We start from the raw sequence: 19,548 nt of genomic DNA, 5'->3' as shown, positions 1-19,548 counted from the left end.
AGGTGGTGCCCAGATCTGGACACAATACTCCAATTAAGACCTAATCAGAGTAGAGGAGAATAATTACTCTTGTTGTTTTGCTTACAACATTAAGGCTATGTCTACACTAGCCCACCCCTTTCAAAAGGGGGATGCTCATGAGACACGTCAGGATATGCTAATGAGGTTCTGCAATGAATATGCAACACCTCATTAGCATAATGACAGCCTCACGTATTTCAGAAGTGCCGCTTTCAAAACGCATGCTGCTGGTGTAGACAGGGGCCTTTCAAAAGGATCCCTGGACTTCGAAAGCCCCTTCTTCCCATTTGGTTTTGGGAAGAAGGGACTTTCAAAACATGGGTGGTCCTTTCAAAAGGTCCCTGTCTACACTAGCGGTGAGAGATTAGAAAGCGTCATTTTCAAAATGCGTGTGGCAACCATTATGCTAATGAGGCACTGCATATTCATGGTAGTGCCTCATTAGCATCTGCAGAAGTGACTCATTAGCATCTCCCTTTCGAAAGCGGGGGCTAGTGCAGCCACAGCTTCATAATGATGTGCACCTTTTTGGCAACAATATTAAATTGACTCATATTTAGCCTGTGATCCACCATGACCCTGATACCTTTCCATGGCACTCTTTCTTAAGCAGTCATTTCCAATTTTGTAAGTGTGTAACTGTTCCCAAATGGAGTGCTTTGCATTCATCTTTATTGAATTTCATCCTGTTTACTTCAGACTATTTCTCCAAATTGTCCAGATCATTTTGAATTTTTAACCAACCCTCCCAAGCTTGGTGTGCAACCCCTTCCAGTCTGGTGTTATCTGCAAACTTTATAAGTGTACTTTCTGCTATGACCTAAGTAACCGGTGAATATATTGAACAGAACCAAACCACAGATAATCCCTGTGGAACTCCATTTGTTATATCCTTCCGGCGTGACTGTGCATCATTGATGTGTATGGTTTTCCAGCCAGTTTTGCACACATGTTATAGTAACTCTGTCTAAGTTGCATTTCCCTAGTTTGTTTATGGAAGATTATGCAAGATAGTATGAAAAGCTTTACTGAACTCAAGATTAAGCATGACTACGGCTTTCTCCCTAGCCGCAAGGTGTTACCTTGTGAAAGAAAGCTATCAGATTGTTTGACAGGATTTGTTCTTGACAAAACCATGCTGTTTCTTGTCCCTTCATCATCTTCTAGATGTCTGCAAATTGATTGCTTAATTATTTGCTCCATTTACTTGAGAAAGATGTTAACTTGATGGGTCTGTAATTCCCTGGGTTGTCCTTATTTCCCCTTTTTATAGCTGGGTACTGTATTTGCCGTTTTTCAATCTTCTGGAATCTCTCCCATTACTCACTGTTTCTACCCTCCACCCCTTGACCAAGGCAAGGAGGGAGTGGAACTCACCTGCAGAGCCAGAGCTGCCAGCAGGTAGAAGGTGGCCCCTGGTTGAATGGTGGCTGGCATAGTGGATGACACAGCAGGCCCTATTTCACCTGCCTGGAGTAGCTGGCTGCTGGCAAAGGAGGAAAAAGTACCCAAAAAGTTACTTGAGTAAAAGTGCATCTGCTTTCACTTCTGAATATTTGAGTAAAATCAAGGTGTGATGTATGCGGTCACGCATGTGTCCTTTTACTCAAGTAATTTCCCGGAGGGATACCAGTGACTTGTACTTCAGTACATCCCTCCAAAGCAGCTGTACTTTAAGTCAAATAACTTCCCGGGTACTTCTCCCACCTTTGCTGTGAGCATCCGAGCAGTAGATTTGATTGGATGCGCTCAAGTCCCCTTCTCAACCCTTTTCTCTGGCCAAAACCCGGCCACCAGCGCCCGAGGCCAGTCTCCTGCTCTCTGTGGTGCAGGGCAGACTAGGACGCCAGGCTGTGAGGGGTTGCTGAGGAGAGGTAATGCCCGTTCTCTGGGCCCATCCCCATCTACACCGGCGAGGGAAGCACAACACCGCTCATGGAGCCCCTTACAATGGTCTGCTTCCCCTTTAAACACCGCCTCCTCCGGAGCAGCCGTCGTGACGCGTGAAGGCGTCATCACGTAGGAGGTGGAGTTTGCTGTGTGCGTCATTTCCGTTTCTTTTAGTGGTGGTTGAGAGAATAGAGCGGTACGCAGACTAGGACGTGAGTATCGGATTGCTTCCTCCACTCCCCTCCCCCGACTGCGTGCTTGGCTGCCGCCGCCATTTTACCTTTTGCCCCTCAGCTCAGGGTCTGCGGGAGCCGGACGGGGCAGCCTGTCAGCTCCGCGCTAGGAGCTGGGGGTGGGTTGAGCTGTTGCCTTTCGAGCACTGTGTAAAGTTTGGCCCGCAGGGTTTCCGCCGGGCTCCTCCTTTGCTCGCTGCCGTGGGTACGGGGACCTCCTCCCGTTCACTGGTAGTGGGGGGCCGGTGTGTCTAGGCACGCTGCCGTGACGGGGGGCAAAGAAAGAGCAGCCTTGTGAGGGAGAAAATGGCGGCGGGGAGCCACCTGTCCGTCACCAACCCCAACCCCGCGACCTGGTCCCAGCCCGTGACGTGTTGGTAGCCATGCCGCGAGCTGTCCATGTCAGCCACCTGCCCTCCACGCGTCCGGTGATCTGTCCCGTGCTCCCTTTTCCCCTTCCCCTGTGTTCTGTTCGTGGGGGGTGGGGGAGCGCGTGAACGAGAGAGAAAATGGCCGCTGGGAACCGCCTGCCCCCTTTATCTCTTGTGTTTCAAGGCTGTCCCCCAGCTCCCCTTCCCTCTAGTTCTCCTTCAACTGCTTCTCTCCATTCCCTTTTCCTCTGGGTGCCCATAGCCATTTTTCCCTATATCCCTTCACGTGGTGCCCTGTCTCCTGCCCATCCCCACATCCTGGGTAACCTTGTCTTTGAGTGACCTGTATCATGGTAATCCTTATTTCTCCTTCTTCCATGTTCTCTCCATAATCTTAATCCGTTGCTTGCACTTCCTTTCCTTTATGCTGTATCAGAGTCGCTGGTCTCCTTTCTTCCTGCTCTTTAGCTACATAGTGGGTCCTGCTCCTTTTCAACATATTTCCAACCCTCAGACATTGCTAACTGATCTTTTCTGCTTTTGTTATGACCTTGCACATTCGTATTTCATGTTTTCCTTTTTCCTCACCTGTGTACCATTTCTCCTTGTTTTGGCTGCTTTTACACCTGTTATTTTCTAAATTTATTCATTGGGTTGGGGTGGCCAAATATACTGATCCTCTGAGCCACACAAAACAATCTAAATATGTTTGAAAGCCAGTACGTGCCTGCCTTGATCTTGCTGAAGCCTTGAGATCCCTCTGCCTGTTGAATAGAAGCCCCATCCCACCATTTTGATGAAAGATGCAATCTTTTCCCACTCTCTCAGTATGATAGGTGAAAGGTGTGGGCCTCTGTGATCTGTGGTTTTTAATTGTCAAAAATCATGCAGATCACAAGCATTTTGGTCACCCATCTCATGAATTGTTGTGCCTCCATCCTAACACACTTTTTACAAGGTTATTGCCCTGGTAGTCATTCTCCCCTTACTTGACATTAACCAATAGAACACATACGTACTCTCCAGATTCCTGCTATGGCGCTTACATGCTATTTGCCTTTGAAAACAAAAAGGCATTTAAGTAGCACTTTAAAGACTAACAAAATAATTTGTTAGGTGAGCTTTTGTGGGACAGACTCACTTTTTCAGACCATAGCCATACCAAAATGGCTATGGTCTGAAGAAGTGAGTCTGTCCCATGAAAGCTCACCTAATAAATTGTTAGTCTTTAAAGTGCTACTTGACTGCTTTTTTGTTTTGATAGTAAATAGACTAGCTTGGCTTTCTCTCTGTTACTTTTTTCCTTTGTTCTTTCAAAGGCTGGAAATGTATTAAAAGTAAAATTTAAATCTCTTCTGCCTCTTTTTCCCCCAAGAAATGCTAGATGATCATATACTATATTGTAGATTTGCAGAATAGACCTGTGCATTCAAAACAATGTGTTTTCCATTAGGGATGTTAAGGATTCACCATAGGGTTACCAATTCCAGTTAAATGGTATGTGATGGAGCAGCAGCCTCTTGTGCCTGGTGCTGGTAGGTGCTTGTTCCAGCCTTGCTGTGGAGTTGAGGTGGGGGGCATGCCAGTATGGCTGGAGCAGCTCCTGCCTGCAGTGGCTGGGAGAGAAGGGGGTGTTTCTGGGGAGGCTGTTCCCACCCATCCATACTGGAGCACGGCGCAGTGCGCGCCTCCCCCCCGGCCCCACAGATGGGGGCTGTGCTGGAGCATCCCTGCCATTGTCACACCGGGGACCATGCCTATTCCAGCCATATGCCAGTACCCCCCACCCCTTTTGTGGCAGCTGAACTCCTCCCTCCTTAATCGGTTAATTGGGATTTTACATCCCTGATTTCCATAAATGCCTAATTTATGAAGGCTGGTGTTTAAGACGTTTGCTTGGATTTCATTGCGTTCACCTAGGATGGGGGTCGGCAACCGAAAAAGCAAGAAGAGCCATTTTTTAAAAATTTGTTTTTAAAAAAAACCCCCAAAAAACTCAGTAATTCAAGAGCTGCAACGCATATGAATACAAGATGGTCTTTAATATATAATGTCAAACCATGCTTTTTGTAATCCCTATTTTAAGAACAGTGCACACAAAGATTTGTAATGTGATACGTGTTTACTGCAGGAAGTTCACAAACTTGTTATGTATTGTTTTCTCACACTTCACGTTTTTGTGTTTGTCCTCCTATCTTCCTTCTTTTCAATCCTGAATCCACTTTAATTATAACAATTTTACTTCATGTTTAATTTCAGTTTTCTTCCTTAAAATGTGTTGCCCTTTGCAGCAGGTTTTCATTTTCCTTTGCAAAATCAAGACTTTATTAGCAATACGATCAAAACACAGATACAGTATCATATCTCGCAATATACTGCATATATTAAAGGAAGAATTATCCAACATTTGGAGATCACATATTGTTTGCTCTTTAGCTGTGAGTTGTTCATTGTTGGGCTTGTAGACATTCACCAAAATACTGAAAATAATCAGGAGGGTGGTGGTGTATTTTAAACAAATTATTGAAACGTGTGTAGAAATATGTATGATTATAGCTCTGTACTTCTTTGTCACCACTTCTCTCTTTGTGACCTGGAAATCAAAAATAGACAAAATAACAGAATATGAGAGCGAGGGGGAGTCGCTTTTGGAAGATAATGCTGTACCCATATGTTTTGTTGTTTATTGAAAGTATCTCAATGAAGGTGCTTTTTTGTTTTGATAATAAATTAAATATTAATTTTGACTTGTATATTACCTTTTTTGTGCACCCCAAATGTGCTAGGTGTATCACAAAACAAAATGTGATGTCAAATAAACTTACATCAGGTAGTATGGTAGTTACTGCAAGTGTAGACTGTAGACCTGCCCTGAAGAGGTTACATATGAGGAGTGGATCAAATGAAAGGGGGATGAAGGACTAGTGTGATGATGAGAGAACACAGTCACTCAGACAGAATGTACTGACGCTTCCTGCCACTTCACGTTGGCTTCGAGCCAGTCTTTAGTAGATATTTGAGGGACAAACCTTTGCAAAGAGGTTTGGGGACTGCATTCTGGTAAGGGCAGTATTTACTTTATAATATTTTTGCAATGTATGTCTTCTCTCCAGAATGCCTAAATCAAAGGAACTTGTGTCTTCAAGCTCATCTGCCAGTGATTCAGATAGTGAAGTCGACAAAAAGGTGAATATTTGGTACAGTTGCATATTGTGTTTTAGTCTAATAATTAAACATCAAAATTATTTTGGCTTGCATTAGGAGGAATTTCTGCTGGAATACGTATGCTGTGCTATTTGAGTTGCCTAGCTCTTTTGTTAAAACTGGGGATCTGTGTTTGGTAGGTAGCATGCTTCTAATTATGGAATCTTTTTTTTAAAGCTTGTCTGGTTTTGCCTCATTTGGTGTTTCATTTGGGGGCATCTAATCACAAGGTTCTTGGAGATCTGTAGATCTCTGTGATAAAAGCAGGAATACTAAACTATTTTAGTTCCCTTAGTCTGTTAACTTTTTTTCCTCCTACAAAGTTATGAATAAGATTGTTTAGCTTTTAAGTCTACCAAGACTTGATATACATGCTGGGTTGAGCATTCTGCATGTGAAATGCTGGCCGAATTTACGAGTACTCACTTAAACCAGTGACGCACATACTTACCTTTTGTTCACTGGATGAGTGAACTCCTCCCGCTAATATGAGCCTTACCCCCTCCTGGTGGCTCCAACCTGCCGCAGCCTGACCGCCTCCCCCCTACCACTGGCCCTGCAGACCTAAACCACCACAACCCAACCCCCGCACACCCAAACCGCCGCAACCTAAATGCCCCGCCTGCCCTGTGCACCCAAAGCACTGCAACCTAAACGCCCCTGCCAGCCCTGCACACTGAAACCACCACAACCTAAATGCCTCCTCACCAGCCCTGTGCACCTAAACGGCCACAGCCTAACCTCACCGGCCCCGCAGACCAAAACCATTGCAGCCTTAACCCCCCTGCCAGCCCTACAGACCCAACCAGCAGCAGCTTGAACCCCGCCCCCCACGACCCTCCATCATGTTTTAACCCTCCCTCCCACTCATGTCCCCAAACTGCCCCCCAGCCTTTAAACCTCTGGAAACTCCTTCTCCCCCAATATTCACTTACCTTTGGAAGCAGGCGGCGCTGCTTTTGACTCAAGCACTTGGAACCAATCAGATGCTTTTACATGTATTTTAATGGAAATTTAGTGTCACTCTTAAGAGTTTTTGCCTATGAGCAGAAAGTTGGGAACCAGTTGTGCTCGTATAGTGAGGGAAGAGTGTACAGAATTTTTTATGTATATTCTGTAGTCCATTGTAGATACTAATGTTGTGGAAGCATGAAGACCTTGATATGCTAGTGTCAATTAGTAACAAAATAAAAAGGTATTATCCATCTCCCTTTTATTATGATCTTGAATTCTAAAATATTAAAATAGGGCTTTTAAAAAAAATCCCACATATGCTCACTTTTTTAAATAGCCAGGGTTTTGTCTCTTGGCAATTATAGTGCAAGGAAAATTGTTATGGGTAGGGTTTACAAAAGTACTTATTAAACTATATCTGTTCCTGTTGGAGTCAATGTTTTACCATTGACTTAAATAGAAGCAGAATTAGGACATCTTAGGGAACTTTTGAAAATCCAGCCCCAAATTCAGGGTTTTGAAAAATTTTATATTTGTAGTGAAATGAACTACATAGTATAACAGTTCTCTGCAGCCTCTATTTTCCCCGTTTTAATAATGAATAAAGTGGGGTGTGCTTTTGTTTGTTTTTTAAATTTTTGGTCAAAGGCAAAGAGGAAAAAGCAAGCAGCTCCAGAAAAACCTGTGAAGAAACAGAAGACCGGTGAAAGTTCTAAAGGTGCAGCTTCCTCTAAGCAAAGTAGCAACAGAGATGAGAATATGTTCCAGGTAATATTGATACTGCTTCTATAGGTGTGTGTTGATTGAAGGGTTCCTAAGGAAGCATTTTATAATTTGTATTTATTCTGTAATCTTTGAACTCTGAATATTTTGTTTTCTTGTCTAGCTATAGCATAGTATTCAATCTTCTAGATTTTTCTTGGCTAAACCTTGTTAAAGGGGCTAGTCTATACTTCTGCAGGCTGTGAATCTAAGTTATACAACTTGAGCCTCATGAATAACTCAGCGGAAGTCAATGTACTTAGGTCTGTTTACCTTGGTGTCTTCACTGCGGTAAATTAACAACTGATGCCTTCCTATCAATTGTGCTTATTTTCATTCTGGTGGCTTACTGGATTCTATGGGAGCGCCTTCTGTGGTTGATTTATCACAGTCTGCTGCCTGATTGATCACTGCCTATAGTGAAGACATGCCCAAAGTGAGATACTCAGAAAAAACAACGATGGAATTTAGTATAGTAAAAAAATTTATACTCTGCCATTCAAGTCTAACTCTGGTTCATTGATTGATTGTATCATGTGTTCCCAATATTCTGTCCTAGTTTGTCATTCTGTGAGGGTTAGACTTTTCTATTGTAAACTTTAACAGAATTATAATTAGACTTTAAATGTTAATTTCAAACAAGATCTATTTGGGAAAGCTGTTAATCATGGCTCTTTGATTCCTGGGAACCTCTTGTCAAACTTGTGACTTCTCTGTCTACTCAGCTAGACCAAGAGCAGCTGACAGAGCTCTCATTGTACTAGAATGGTGTCAAGAAAATTTGTCCCTGTGTTTATATGGTCTCTCTTATTCCGTGATTTAGTTTTTACTAACACAATGTCAGAGAAGAGTGACAGTCTTACAGGATTGATACAGATCTTCATGGAGGACTGCCACTGGTCTATACAACCAAGTGATGCTGGCCTCTTTTGTACAGGCCTAGGGTTCAGTACAATTCTGTTTCTGCAACAAGGGTATCATAGTTCCCAAGGGCATCATGGAGTTGTGAGCCTTATGCCACTTAGTGTGCTGAGAATGGAGCCAGAAGAGAAGGACCTCAGCTTCCTTTTCCTCATTGTAGGGAAGACTGGGGAAAGAGCAAAACTTGCTGTGAGCCTGCTTTAAGACTGTAAGAAAGGGGCATTTTTTCCAGTTGGGGAGTGTGGAAGGAACCACTGAAGAATTTTGCTGAAGGGGCCTGAAAAGAGGCCTAAAAACAAGGCATGAATGCTGGCAAAGAAAGCTTGGATTGGGGGACAAAGTGAGGGAGAGATGGTAGTTAGGCCAGATGCCTGCTGTTTTTTTTAAAAGGTGCCAAGACTGGAACTTTTGGAAGAGGGAGGGTGGAACTTTTTTGACTGAAGCTTCCATAGGCTCTCTCTTGTTTTACCCTGAAGTTGGATAGAGATTGAAATACCCTTGAAGGAAGGCTTATCTAGGGGAAAAGAAAGGTAGAAGGCTTGAACTCCTGTTACCCTAAAATGAGTGGAGATTTTGGTTTAGTTGGAAGAAAACTTAGTGGTCACAATATCACAACAGAGATAAGACACTGCTGCAGTCCTGAAGTGCACTGTATTTTGAGCATTCACACTAGGTGTTAATAAAAGGTTTGTGCACAGATTGATGTGAAAATGTAAATTTCTAATACCTTCTCAAACTTACGGGAGATTTTTTTGAATAAATACTTTAATAGAATGATAGTCATAGAATCATAGGTCTGGAAGGGACCTCAGGAGGTCATCTAGTCCAGCCCCCTGCTTAAAGCAGGATCAATCGCCACTAAGTCATCTCAGCCAGGACCTTGTGAAGCTGGGACTTAAAAACCTCGAGGTATGGAGAATCCACCACCTTTCTAGGCAACAGGTTCCAATGTTTCACCACCCTCCTGGTGAAGTAGTTTTTCCTAATAGCTAACCTACACCTCTCCCTCTTCAACTTCAGACCATTACTCCTTGTTCTGCCATCTGACACCACTGAGAACAGTTATCTCACCCTCCTCTTTAGGGCGCCCCTTCAGAAAGTTGAAGGCTGCTGTTAAATCACCCCTAAGTCTGCTCTTCCGTAAACTAAACAAGGCCAAATCCCTCAGCCTCATAGGTTTTGTGCTCCAGCCCCTTAATCATTTTTGTTGCCCTCCGCTGAACCTGCCCCAGCACATCTACTTTAGACATTAACACTCAACTGCTTTCAAAGACTTTGGCTTGAGATAATAAAAATAAGTTGTGTTTAGAGATGAGGTAGAAACTCTTACCTGTGCCAGTTTTCTCGAGTATTGTACAATTTGAAATCTGTACATTATGATATTCGATTCCTGCAATGTTGTACACAGCAAATCTAAGGGTGAACTTTAGTGTCAATTCTGAATTTCATTGTCATTTTCTGGCAGTGTGAATTCTTAAGATTTCATTCTTTGCATCTCTTAGGTATTAGGGTTGTGCAAGAGTAACACATGGTTTTTGAGCATGTTCCTGTCTGCATAAAGTGCTTTCATATTTAATGCTGAGTCAAATTATGTTTTTCGACATTTTCTAAAATAGTGCATTTTCCCAATGTAGAAATGGGAACCCTGAGGATACTTGTTTTTTCCTCAGTCTGCTAGAAGCCTTCTTTTATAGCCATTATTCTTCTGAGTAAAGACATTGAAAAGGTCTGGGCTGGAACATACTGCAATTTAGACTGAGTGCTGCTAGATGTTCTTTTCCTCCTGCAAGTGGTGAGTTTGGTCTTTTCAGTGCTTTCAGCCATTTAGTCCTGGGTTATTTCGTTGTCAGAACGTAACAATGAAATTTAGAATTGATGTGGAAAGTTCATGTTTAATTTGCTGTGTATGACATTGCAGGAATCTAATGTTATCAAATCTTGGTCTCCAACATAGCAGGTTAGAGTACTTCCCTTGGATTAGCCATTGCACTGTTGTTAAATATGGTTTTTATGATATGCACTCAGAAGAACTTCTGACACCTGTGACTGAAACACAAGCTTTTTCTGATAGTGATGGAAAAAACTGTGGTACTGGTTTTTGAAGTGTGGGTGCTTTGTTTTAAACCTGATGTTGATAAGTATTTACACATATTTTAAAATAAAAAGTTTAATAAATTTATTTATGTGCAAATGACCTTCAAGAGGTAGCAATAGTCATTCTGCCAGCAAGACAGTGTCGTGACACTCATTTGCTCTTTTATCCCCAAATTGCTGTGATAGTTTTGGTGAATACAATCAAATTTATAAACATTTTGGGCTTGAATTTCAATTTTCCACATCAAATCTTCAATCGCTCTTGTGTTTAAAAGTAGAGACAACAGTGATGTATCTAGAATCTGACTTGAATCAGAACTTTCTCAAATTTGGGAGTCTGGTTCAGACTCACTTTTGTCTGTGAAGCAATGTCAGTGGCACACAAGTGCTGAAGTTAAATATGACAACTGATTTAGAAATGAAGACTGATGTAGATACAAAAATTGATTGGGGAACCAGTAAAATACTTTTTTTCATTTTATGTGGAAGGAAAGTCTCCCATCTTGTAATACACTGTACTTTAGAATTTGACACCTAGAGACAGGATAAAGCACTGTTTCCTCCCATTCTTGATTACGTTAAAATTTTTCTGGCAAGTAAAGCAATTACTTAAGTGGAAAAGTAATATTAAAAGTTTTAAGCTTCTTTTAGGGGGCTTTCTACAGCGGAAAGGGTGATTTCAGGAAGCTCTAATTGTGCTGTGAGGTGCAGTTAATCTCAGAAATCAGACAGTTGCATTTATTTTTATCTAAAAATCTGTTTTCTTGTGCAGTCTAGGTTTTAATTTGGTTGTGATAGACAACTAATCTATTTCTGTGCTGATTTAACTAAGATAAGCATCAGATATTCTGTATGCATTTGGAGCCTGTTGCCTCCATCAGTTGAATTTACTATGCATTTCTGTTTGTTTAAAATGTGCAGATCTCACTTTCCTTCTGAAAGCATGGACGTGAACTCAGATTTAGAGCGGGTGGGAGTGATAGTTCTCCTGTCCTCTTTATTAGTCTCATAGCTTGAAAATAAATTTGAATTGATTATCTTCTCACCATTTTCTAGCTCCATTAGCAGGAGCCACAAGGAAGCAGGATTTTTTTTGCTTGAAAATCAGTAATTTAAGTTGGCAATATTTATTAGGCATTCAGCTTTTAGGTACACATGAATTTTCTTTTGAGGACATGCATTTTTTTGCAGGAAATAATACTAAATTCTGTTAACACATTTTAAGTCTTTCATCCATTAATGCTGTCATCACTTATTAGTTAGGATGTACTTCTCCAGAAAAATACTTAATCCAATCACTTTAACTTAAGTCTACAATAAGCTGCAACAATATGCAACGACTCATGTCGTCATTTCATGCTGATAAGGAAAAAAAAATTTATTCTGGGTAAAGTGTCTTAAGTTGTACTGATTATTTGTTTTTTTGGTAGATTGGCAAAATGAGGTATGTCAGTGTTCGTGACTTCAAAGGGAAAGTCCTAATTGATATTAGAGAATACTGGATGGATCAAGAAGGTGAAATGAAACCTGGCAGAAAAGGTGAACTTCTGTTTTGTGTCATTAGTTGCATAGTATTAAAATGTATGTTGCTTAGCTTTGTTGAGGAAAATGGAAAATCATCTAACTTGAAGAATTTTGTAAGTATCCTATTCATACACTTACAGCTACACAACGCAAACCTTTAAACCTTTGTCTATATGTCTGTCTATTCTTGATTCTAATGCAAAATTTTAACGTGCTTCGATTATATTTTTTTCCTACCTGGATAAGACATCTTTGAAGTAACTCTGAAATATTTTAATGGGAGAGACTTACTTAATACTAGGGGAAATCCAGGCACATGGGACAGCTGTTGTCCTTTGCCTTCTCTCCTCCTGCTCCTAAAAGTTTCTTTTGGTTCCTTGCCCAAGAGGTTATGATCCATAGTTTTTCAGAACAGAGCATAAAATCCCATAAAACCCCATTTTTTAAAAAAAAGTTGAAATCTGATCTTCCTGCCTAAAAATTGTGCTTTAAATTTTTTATAATTTAAAATGTAAAAAGTTTGTGTTGCAGTGGATTGGTATTAGAAATCAGGTCCATATAGCACTCATCAAAACAAGCCTGCATTTTCTCCTTAGAAAAACATTAAAAAAACCTGTAGCCTAAACTACTGAAAAACTTGCATTTTCTCCAATTACTTAGCTCTTCTTATTTCCCTCAAATAGTTTTAAGTTATCTTTGCATGAGAAATTACAAACTGCATAATGGCATGTTGTTAATGTTGGAGCTGGACAGGGTTCAACTGAGAACACTAAAGTGGAAACGCAGCTGCTTTCATACAAATTTTGCAGAAAAATTTTGTTTTAATTTTTACAGTGTTATACCAGTAAGTTATAGTACTTAACTTTTTTGGGGAATTCCACTATGCCTCCAAGATGCAAAACTCCCATATAGGAATATTTTTGAAGAGATTCCTGTATCATTTGGAAATATTAAGAAAGGATCACATGCTGTATAAGCGTAACAAAGAATGCAGGGCTTGGTAGCAGGAAAGAAACAACATTTTGAAAAGTGTGCTACCCATGCCAAGGATGACATTGAAGATACTGTTTCTCTGTCAGTCTGAATATTCTGGATCTTTTGGTGAGTAATGCTAGTGTTTTTATTATATTTTAGAAAATATATTTAAAAACAAAATTAAATATTACTGGATTATTTTCCTGTGTGGCATATAACAATCAGGGAGGTTTTATCTGAATGAGAATTTAAGTGTTTGAAGGTTAGAAGTTTCTCATTAAAGGCTCCATTCCGTACCCATTGATGCCTTGGAAGTGTTTCCCTAAACTATAGTGGGCATGGAATTGGACGATGAGAGAGTATCAAAGGTGGCATAATAGAGATGGCTAGGTAGCCATATTGATTTGACAACCTTGTACTTTTGAGTTTTGAACTTGACTCAGACATTGGATACAAACTAGTTTAGGCGACGGGCAACTGAAGTAAAATACCACCCATAAGCAGGTTGAATTACTATACTGCTGGTATAAACATCATATTGAAAAAAACAACAATATATTTTTATTTTTTAGTTTGTTTTTGAAATGTCCAGTGTATTAATTCCCCATGTTGACTAAGTCCATTGAAAAAGCATGAAGTTAAAAAACTAACCACTTTGAATTATCTCAGAACAGATAAACTGTCAGCTTCTGTTAACATTCTTACATTGTGTCTAAGCATGAGAGATTTAATTACAATTTTAGTTCAGGTGAAAATGGTTGGTTGGAATGCAGTGGTTATTCCAGTTTATTTTTTTATAGAGTCACGGTGCAGTTCAGATCTGGAACACACCACAAACAATGGCACTTTCTTGTAGTCCTTCCTCATGCCTTATAAAAGCATTATTTTTATGGAGCCATTCCTGGTGTCTTTTGCCAGCTGGAGGGGGACAGAGTTAAGGTACACACCATCCCTGCAACACAACCTTAACTTTGTATTTCCTGGTTTTCAGAGGTTTAAGTTTAGCCACTCTCTACATTCTGGAAGGGCATGAGGCAGCACTGGCCAACATAATGGGTCAACGAAGTTTTCAGGCAGTTAAATTTAGAATTATACAGGTGAGATGAATGACCACTTTCTGTATCGTTGTTGTTGATTTCATCATTACCACTATCTGAGGTGTCCGGCTGCAGCAGTACAACTAAACTTGTTAGAATGCTGGATTGGTATAGTGTCGTGTCTCCCCCCCGCCCCCCCCCCCCCAAAAAAAATCAATATTCATCATCCAAAACAACGATGGAATGCTTTGTAGTCAGTACTAGTAATCTCAGTGAAGAGTTCAGAGGTGAAGATTGTGTAATTCATATAGGCAGCTTATTTTTCTGACAGTTTTCTCAAAGAGATTGAGAGCGTTCAAAAGCTTGGACAAGGATCAGTAAACATTTCAGTGGTACCCCAAAACCAGAGCTAAATTGTACAAATGTAAATAGAACTTCCTTCATTTAATTTTCTTTCCTGCATTCTCAATGTAAAATTCCAGTTTACATATTAAATGAGGTGAACACTGCTATGACTTATACATTTTCAAATTTGGAAGAGAAACACTCAGAAATGAATGTTTGCTTTTGAAGTTTAAACCCAAAGACAGGTGGAAATGGCTGGCCAGTTACACAGATGTAGAGCTCAGAATTTTTTTTTTCTTGGAGTGGAAGCAGGTGTACAAACGACATTATCTAAATATAGATTAGTTTGTTCTAATATCAGAAACTCAGTGTGTAAAGGAAGTAAGAAACAGATCTTTAACAATCAGTCAGTAAAATACAGGTGGCACACGAAGAAATTGTATTCTAGAAAATTTCTGGATGCTGTTTCTCACGTTGAGTAGACTAAATAAATTTTAAAAAAGCAATTTGTTATGCTATTGCCTACTGTTGATTTAGTATGTATGACACTTAGAGCATAGTTTCAATTTAGGTGGTGTTACTTCAGCAATTGGGAAAGCAGAGCCCAAGCTGTAACACACTAACATTGGTTTTGGTGTAATCGCAACAATCTACTTGTCCTGTCGTTTCAGGATAGCATTTTCATTGAAGTCTAATGACTTACACACCCAAATCCCCTGTGAGATTTAAGTGTCTAACTCAGTAAGACCCTTTGTAAATCCAGCTTGACTAAACAAATGTTCACGAAAAAAAGAATGTAAGTCACTAAATTTGACTACTGCAAACTCTCTGAAGAAGTTTGCTAAAATAAATTGCTGCTTGAACAAGCTGTGTACGTTACTTAGGACAAGTCTGTATACACTTCTGCAGTGCATCTGGTGAAGACACTGTGCCAGTGAGAGAACGTTTTCCCATCAGCATAAAAACACACCCACCTGCCTGAGTGGCATAAGCTATGTTGGCGGGATAAGCTCTTCCACCAGCATAACACTATACACATGAGTACTTATGTTGGTGCAGCTTGTGTTGATTGGGGTGGAATATTCACACCCAGGAGTGACATACATTTTGCCAAAACAAAACAGCACAAATGTAGCACTTTAAAAACTAACAAAATGGTTTATTCGGGTGATGAGCTTTCATCGGATAGACCCACTTCATCAGCTCAGTCTCATTTCCAATATAGACTGACATAAGTACAGAGCACCAAAAAAAAAATTAAAATAAAAACTGACAAATCAAGAACCTGGGACTGAAGGTGGGAGTGAAGGGAGGAGGGATGTTACGATTGAGATAATATTATTATTATTATTATTATTATTATTATTATTATTATTATTGCAATTTTTTTGGTGCTCTGTACTTATAAATGTCAGTCTGTATTGGAAATGAGATTGAGCTGATGAAGTGGGTCTGTCTCGAATAAATCATAAAGCTCATAACTGAATAAATCATTTTGTTAGTCTTTAAAATGCCACATTTCTGCTGTTTTGTTTTGGTGGAGTACAGACTAATGTGGCTACATCTGTTACTTCCATGTATTTTGCCAGATTTAGGTTGTTGTATAGGTGTACCTAATTATTAAGCGATGTTTAGTCTAACTGGCCAGTATTTCTGTCTGTTATCAATTGAGGTTTCCTTTTGCAAACTAAACGAAACTCTAATCCTAAAATGAATATTGTCATTCTATTTCTGTTTAAATTGCTTTGACTGAAATGAGCATACTTGGAAAACTTATGTTAAAGTAGTATACTTGATATTTTGTTGATCTTCCTTCTAGAAATTAAGTTGCTGATAAGAATTTTGAGAACTCGGTAAATCAATTTTGTATATTTTCCGATTGGAAGGGCTTAATGGTATTGGTGATCATATTTTCCAGAGCAAAATTAAATGTTCAATTTCAGTAAAGTGGTCAAGATTTCTTTAAACAAAAAAGTCTTCTCTCAAAATTTGTTTAGACTGCGAGAGCACGTTCAGACTAGCTGGTGTCCAGAACATGAAAGAATACAGGAAAAGTTTTTCTTTCCCCCTGTAGATTAAAGTTCACAGGTGGCTGACAATAGCAGTATTTATGGTGATTATCTCAAATAATAAGAATGTTCAGTAACAAAAAGGATCTGATCTTGTTTTCCCTGGGTCCTGTTATGGGTTTACCCAAAGTGCTCCAAGATTAATTCTTGAATGAGTGGAGACAAAATTAAAAACATCCTTAAGTAAACAATGGGTGGATAATAAAAGAAACATACATGGAGGCATGAGTAAGGTTTAATTATTATGATATTAATGAATGTGAGGAATGGTAAACACTTCTGTAACCAGACAAAGTGCAACACAGTGCTTTTTCTGTTTTCAAAAATAAACATTTACGTGCTTAACATACAGAATTCAGTTTAACTGGAGAGCAGTAAGGGTGGCTAAGTATCACAGGACGAAGTATTTAATAATTGGCTTGTCAGTCTAGCAGACAAAAGTATAACACAGTCCAATGGCTAGAACTTGAAGCTAGCCAAATTCAGACTGGACATAAGGATGAAATGTTTGAGTGAAAGTAATTAACCATTGGAACAGTTTGTCAGTGGTCATAGTGGCTACGACTACACTAGCCAAAAACTTCGAAATGGCCATGCAAATGGCCATTTCGAAGTTTACTAATGAAGCGCTGAAATACGTATTCAGCGCCTCATTAGCATGCGGGCGGCTGCTGCACTTTGAAATAGACGCGGCTCGTCCAGACGGGGCTCCCTTTGGAAAGGACCCTGGCTACTTCGAAGTCCCTTTATTGCCATCTGCTCGTAGGAATAAGGGGACTTCGAAGTAGCTGGGGTCCTTTCAAAAAGGAGCCCCGTCTGGACGAGCCGCGTCTATTTCGAAGTGCTGCGGCCGCCCACATGCTAATGAGGCGCTGAGTATGTATTTCAGCGCTTCATTAGTAAACTTCGAAATGGCCATTTGCATGGCTATTTTGAAGCTTTTGGCTAGTGTAGACACGGCCAGTGGGTTGCATATTACTGACCTGACAATTTAGAATTCAAGATCAGCTTTTTAGAAGAAATGTGTAAGTTCACTACAGGTTCCTGTTGTACAGTGATGTCAGGCTAGATAATCACTATGGTTCTGCTGACCAGGGAACTTATGAATTTAAGTGCAAGTGCATGCAAACTCAACCCAGGAACACATACATGACTTCATCCCACTAAAGAAAAGCCTCGGTCTATCCAGCTCATTGAGAGATTTAGTGCAGCATGCCATCATGGCCTGAGCTACACTTGGGGTTTTTGTTTCACATAATACCTGTGGATGGTTTTCTATAAAGATACTGCAGTTCATTTTGTATTCTTCCCACATCCACGTAAAGCCATAAACAGACTAACTGTTGGTTTGGCCTGAAATTAAATGTAGGTATTCCAGTTAATAGTCATGAATTACATTAACTAAAATCTAACTCTACAGCTAACGTTATAATTTAAGAAAATATTGATAATGTATCATTGTTTTGGGTTCAAAGGATTTTAAAGTTGTAAAAACTTGACTTTCGTTTTCATCCTGCACTAAAGATTTATTGTTAATGCATTTCAGGTATTTCTTTAAATCCAGAACAGTGGAGCCAGCTGAAGGAACAGATTTCTGATATTGATGATGCAGTAAGAAAACTGTAAAGACAGAGCCATACAAAAATCTTTACTGTTTTAGTTGTTTTAAGCAGTCTTTTTACACATTGGCTTTTGTTTTCTTAAAATACTTGTTTTCCAAGCTATTGTATATTTGGATTGCAAAACAATTTGTAAGATGAATACTTTTTTTTATGTGCATTAAAAGTGTATTCTAACTGAGGCTATTTGTGTGTACTTTATTAAAAAAGAATTTGCTTTCCAACACAGTGTAGAATAAAAAACAGTCCAGTAATATTAGGTAAAGCTTAGCTGTTTTTGGCCTTTTTGACTGAAAAGCCAGTTGCTAGTAAGGCCAGCTAACAGTTTAGTCTCCTATTTATTTTTGGTTTTAATTCAGTTAAAACATGTTCATATTAACTATTGATCAGAAGAGATTAAAATAACACTTATTGCAAATATTCAGAACTTATACATTTGATATTTTCAGTTTCAATCCAAATAGTGAATAATTAATTACTATTTTGTAGATAAACTAAACTACTGTTTTTGGAAAATTCACCACATTTATTTATTATTTAGATGAGTACAGAGGTATTTTGATATTGCTTACGTGAAATATTAGACCGGGGTCAGAAACCCCCAGCAAGCATGCCAAGATCGACATGTGAGCTGATTTTCATTGGCATGTGAGGCAGGAGCACAGCCCCAGTCCTCCTCCCCCATGCAGCTGGGAGCTTGCGCAAAGCCATGTCACCCATGGATTAACAAGACCAGCAAATGCTACCAACCACCACCTAAATGGTAAAGCTCTGCATCTTTATTAATGAAGCTCTTTATTAGTGAAGTGATGTTAAAAGGTATCACCGGCACTCAGACTGCACATAGAGGTTAACAGGTCAAATTTCAGCAGTCTGCTTCAGAAAGGTTGCTGACTCCTTTATTAGACTAAACAATCATATGTGATTATCACTCAGGCACACTTAAATAAGCCACATTCTTTTCCTCATTCTTCAGAACATCTGACTTAAAAAAGATAATTAGCCTTTATTCTTAAACAGACTGGATGTTTCATATGGTATTATGACAAGATTTTTACCTCTGAGTAGGGTTTAATAAGATTATATTTCAAAGGTCTCATCTTAAACAGATGAACCAATAATGTTAACTTACCTACCCTTTTCAAGTTTCACATTAAATTAAAATAGATTTTGAACATACTATCTGATATCCAGGGATTAGCTATTCTAACTGGCAAGAATCTGTATCCTGCCTTGGCAGGGCTTTCAGTCATGTTCCACAATCTTGCTAACGTGGCTATTCTACAGTTGGTGTAGATTGCAAGCAGGGTTAAAACTGTTCAAGCCAAGGATCCAATCTGGACTGAAATAATTCTGCTCTGTCCATGTTGCCTGGTCAGACTGCATGTTTGTGTGTCTTATACATGCATAGTTGTTTTAGTCTTTCAGGAAGAGCATGTTTAGTACTGTCACGCAGCAGATCATGATTTTGGTGAACTTCACTTGACTGTCAACATCTCGATCTAAAGTAGCGAGGCACTCCTATACAA

The 19,548-nt window shown here is 39.7% G+C and overlaps 1 protein-coding gene across 1 annotated transcript; it reads left to right on the top strand.

The window, feature by feature from the left end:
• The first annotated feature begins 2,038 nt into the window (after positions 1 to 2,038).
• SUB1 (SUB1 regulator of transcription) lies at positions 2,039 to 18,201 on the top strand. The gene is made up of 5 exons (XM_074995703.1): positions 2,039 to 2,123; positions 5,629 to 5,701; positions 7,322 to 7,441; positions 11,881 to 11,989; positions 17,947 to 18,201. Exons 2-5 carry the CDS (start codon positions 5,630 to 5,632, stop codon positions 18,024 to 18,026), a joined length of 381 nt encoding a protein of 126 aa, XP_074851804.1. The 5' UTR covers positions 2,039 to 2,123; position 5,629; the 3' UTR covers positions 18,027 to 18,201.
• The last annotated feature ends 1,347 nt before the right edge of the window (positions 18,202 to 19,548 follow it).

Source organism: Carettochelys insculpta, chromosome 5, assembly GCF_033958435.1.
Source record: "Carettochelys insculpta isolate YL-2023 chromosome 5, ASM3395843v1, whole genome shotgun sequence".
Taxonomy (NCBI): domain Eukaryota; kingdom Metazoa; phylum Chordata; order Testudines; family Carettochelyidae; genus Carettochelys; species Carettochelys insculpta.
The sequence above is the reverse complement of the archived record's forward strand: the minus strand, read 5'-3'. Positions and strand labels throughout refer to the sequence as shown.

Bases quoted from the DNA above. Each gene is read 5' to 3' on its own strand.
- SUB1 (XM_074995703.1), top strand. From the start codon at position 5,630: ATGCCTAAATCAAAGGAACTTGTGTCTTCAAGCTCATCTGCCAGTGAT. The intron at 5,702-7,321 runs GTGAATATTTGG...TTTTGGTCAAAG, and splicing joins ATAGTGAAGTCGACAAAAAG to GCAAAGAGGAAAAAGCAAGC. The intron at 7,442-11,880 runs GTAATATTGATA...TTTTTTTGGTAG, and splicing joins GAGATGAGAATATGTTCCAG to ATTGGCAAAATGAGGTATGT.